Genomic DNA, 3,046 nt, shown 5'->3' with positions numbered 1-3,046 from the left:
TCGACGCGCACCAACGGCAGCGGCGAGTTTGTCTTCCTTCCGCCCCGCTGCGAGTTTAGCTAGCAGCAGAAATTTAACCAAACATGTGGCGCGCATCCGGCACACATGTTTCAGCACTTTCTTTTCCTATTTACTTTGACCCACAAAGAAGTGCTTTCTCTCTCTCTCCGAAGAACGCGTCTGACCAAGGCCATCACAGCCCACTCTAACTGCTGGTGCGATGCTCCGCCCAGCATAATTTGTAAATATTCTGTGTAGAGTTTAAGCCTATTTTTGTAAACTAGTATTTAAGCCCCGAGAGTCTTTTCTTTGGACCACAGATGCCAGTTGACAGTATACAGTAGAGAGGCGACGCTTGTACGAATAGCGTTTGTGTTTATTAATTTACCAAATCCGAAAGTCGACGCCACTGAATGGCGTAAGATCCTTCTTCTCGTTTACATGGCGACCGTGACAGGACACGAACCTGCAATCTTCGGATCATTTGGTAGTGCCACTCGTGTTGGCTGCGCCACCTTCTGTCTGATTAATTGCACTGTTTCCGATAACAGTCCGTCCTTGCTTACTGTTACACGCACCTGTGTTATAGACGGATCAACAGCAACCTTCGGGTCATTTGGTAGTGCCACTCGTTAATTTTTTCTTCTTTTACTATTGAGATGTCAGCGCCTGTATCAATTATTAATATACATGGTTTGCTTGACATTTGTAAGTATAGTGTAACGAACATTGAACAATTCACGTCGCATTTAAAAATATTTAATGTTGGTCTCCGTAATGTTTGTTTTCCTCCAATGTCAATGCCGGTTCGGACTGGAGGGCATCCGTCGGTTGTGACTCGTTTCCCGTTAGGCGGATGTATTGCTGAGGGCGGTTAAAATTTGTATTCCGCCTATTGTTGTTGTTGTTATTTCGCTGTGGGTTTATGTTTGAGAATTGGTCTCGAACTTGGTTTTGCTGGCCAAAACGGTTATAGTTATTACGCGGTTGGTTTTGGAAATTATTTTGGTTGAAATTGTTGCGGTTGAAATTGTTTTGGTTTCTACCGCGGTTATGGAAGTCGTTTGGCCTGCGCCTGTAATTATTATAATGTGTGTCAACGTTGTTGTTGAAACGGTTGGCGTTTCTGTTGGTTTGCGAGTATGCAAATACTGATGCGCTCGCATTATTTAAGTTTTCCTCCAACGCTTTAGTCATCGCGTCGGAGTATGAATTGAAATTCCCTGCTCTTATGATGAGCGAGGTTTTTTCGTTTTTTAACCCTCCGGCTAAATGTTTGACGCCTTCTTTGTTTGCCATAGATTTGGCAACTTGGGGCGGAATTTCTTTAGCGGTGTACGCTGTTTCCAAACTGAACACCAATTTTTCTAAATCCAGGCAAAATTGTTCGATTCCACCGTTTTGTTTCAAGTTAGCCATTTTAGCTAGAACTTGTTCCGGTGGGCTGGTCGTTATTTTAGCTTTTAAAATTTTGCTTATCTCGCTCACCGATGTCGGTGTTTCAGTGAATGCATTTCTCGCCCGTCCCTCTAGTTTGGTTAGTATGACGTTAATTATGGTTGCTTTGTTTTCCGGTGTTTCAAATGTTTTCACCAAGTTTAAAGCGTCAGCGAAGGCTTTCAGTTTGTCTATGTTTCCGTCGAATTGCGGAACTATAGACGATGTAGTCTTGATTATTTCGAGTATGCTAGCCATTTTCGGTTTTCTTTGTAACCTGAGGCAAAATAGGACGGCTAGCGCAATTTCCTTGAGTGTTCTTGGTCTACCCTTTTCGATTGACGCCTTAATTGCGTTCAAAAGTTGGTCCGCCTTTTCGGTTATTTTTATGATTTCTGAGCCGTGGGTTGTGTCTAGTAACGTAGACGACAATTTTTTAATCTGTTTCACAAGCGCTTCCGCTTCCGTGAGGCGTTTGGCTAAGGTACTTTTCCTTAGTTTTCTGACCAGTTCCTGTTGTATAGTCAGGTGTATATGTTTTAGTTTTTGTATATTCAATTGGATGAGCTTTGTTACTTCGTCCATTCAAGGAGACAAGGAAAAATGGTTATCGGTAAAGAATTTATTATGCTGAGGCTGCGTTCGAACGCATGTTTTAAAATTTTCGAATTCTTTTAGACGGTGTCGACTACGGCTGCGTGAGCTTTTGCCGCTTGCATAGCATGTGCATTCATGCATGCCTTATATGCTTTGTATATTTTCGAAATTAGTAGTATGGATATGAGGGCAAGTGTGACGCAGATAATCGCTCCTTGAGCTTCGTGCATTACACTGTGGTTCTCTAGGTGATTTAAAATTTGGATTTGAGCGTCGCCCGTGTTACTAACGGGTTTGGTATTAAATAACCCCATTTTCAACGGTACATATGTAAAACCAATTTTGTGGGTATTGTAATTGCTTTTTTTTTTTTTTCTAATTCCTACTACCTATTCCTACTGCCGCGTGGGTATTACGATAAAAAATATTTTGTGCCTCGACTATAAATTTATTACATGATATCCGTATATAAAAGGATTAGACTAACTCGAGTCTGACTTACGCCACGTTTTCTCCGCAAGTGTCCTCTTCTCGGGGGTGGGGGGGGCGTGGGTGCCTCTGCGTCCGTCAGATCTCAGGGGTGTCCAGTTGGATCCAAATCGATGTTCATTTTTTTTTTTGAAATACTGCTTGGCTTGTAACTGCTATTTATTCTGTTCCACTACTTCACTGTCCGCTGTACGATTGTGGTTCCACTTATGTTTTATGCTCGTACACTGGTCATTCGTCCTTCACTTCAACGTGGTTACAACCACTTTACACTAACGGTTTTTCGTGGGGTTCAATTTCTTCGCCTTCTTGGCGATTTTCACCGAATTTTTCTTTATTCAAATTACCCGCACTCACACTGCACCCGGGACGGTTCAAAAGTTCGTTTAACTTCTTTTTTTTTTTTTTGTAGAGAATTTTTCAGTAATAACCAGTCGGGTCCAAGGTCCGCATTTTAGGCTGACTTCAACACGCGATCACGGAATCGGTTCACTGATCGTAGAACTTGGTTAACTGATCGTGG

At 42.3% G+C, this 3,046-nt stretch overlaps 1 protein-coding gene across 1 annotated transcript; it reads right to left on the bottom strand.

The window, feature by feature from the left end:
* Positions 1–759: 759 nt before the first annotated feature.
* Positions 760–1,695, bottom strand: LOC129774520 (probable cyclin-dependent serine/threonine-protein kinase DDB_G0292550). The gene has a single exon (XM_055778270.1). The coding sequence runs from the start codon at positions 1,693–1,695 to the stop codon at positions 760–762; it is 936 nt and encodes a 311-aa protein (XP_055634245.1).
* Between the last annotated feature and the right edge of the window lie 1,351 nt (positions 1,696–3,046).

Source organism: Toxorhynchites rutilus, chromosome 3 (assembly GCF_029784135.1).
Source record: "Toxorhynchites rutilus septentrionalis strain SRP chromosome 3, ASM2978413v1, whole genome shotgun sequence".
NCBI classification, from domain to species: domain Eukaryota; kingdom Metazoa; phylum Arthropoda; class Insecta; order Diptera; family Culicidae; genus Toxorhynchites; species Toxorhynchites rutilus.
This window is presented reverse-complemented; position numbering and strand designations above follow the sequence as displayed.

Bases quoted from the DNA above. Each gene is read 5' to 3' on its own strand.
- LOC129774520 (XM_055778270.1), bottom strand. From the start codon at position 1,695: ATGGCTAGCATACTCGAAATAATCAAGACTACATCGTCTATAGTTCCG.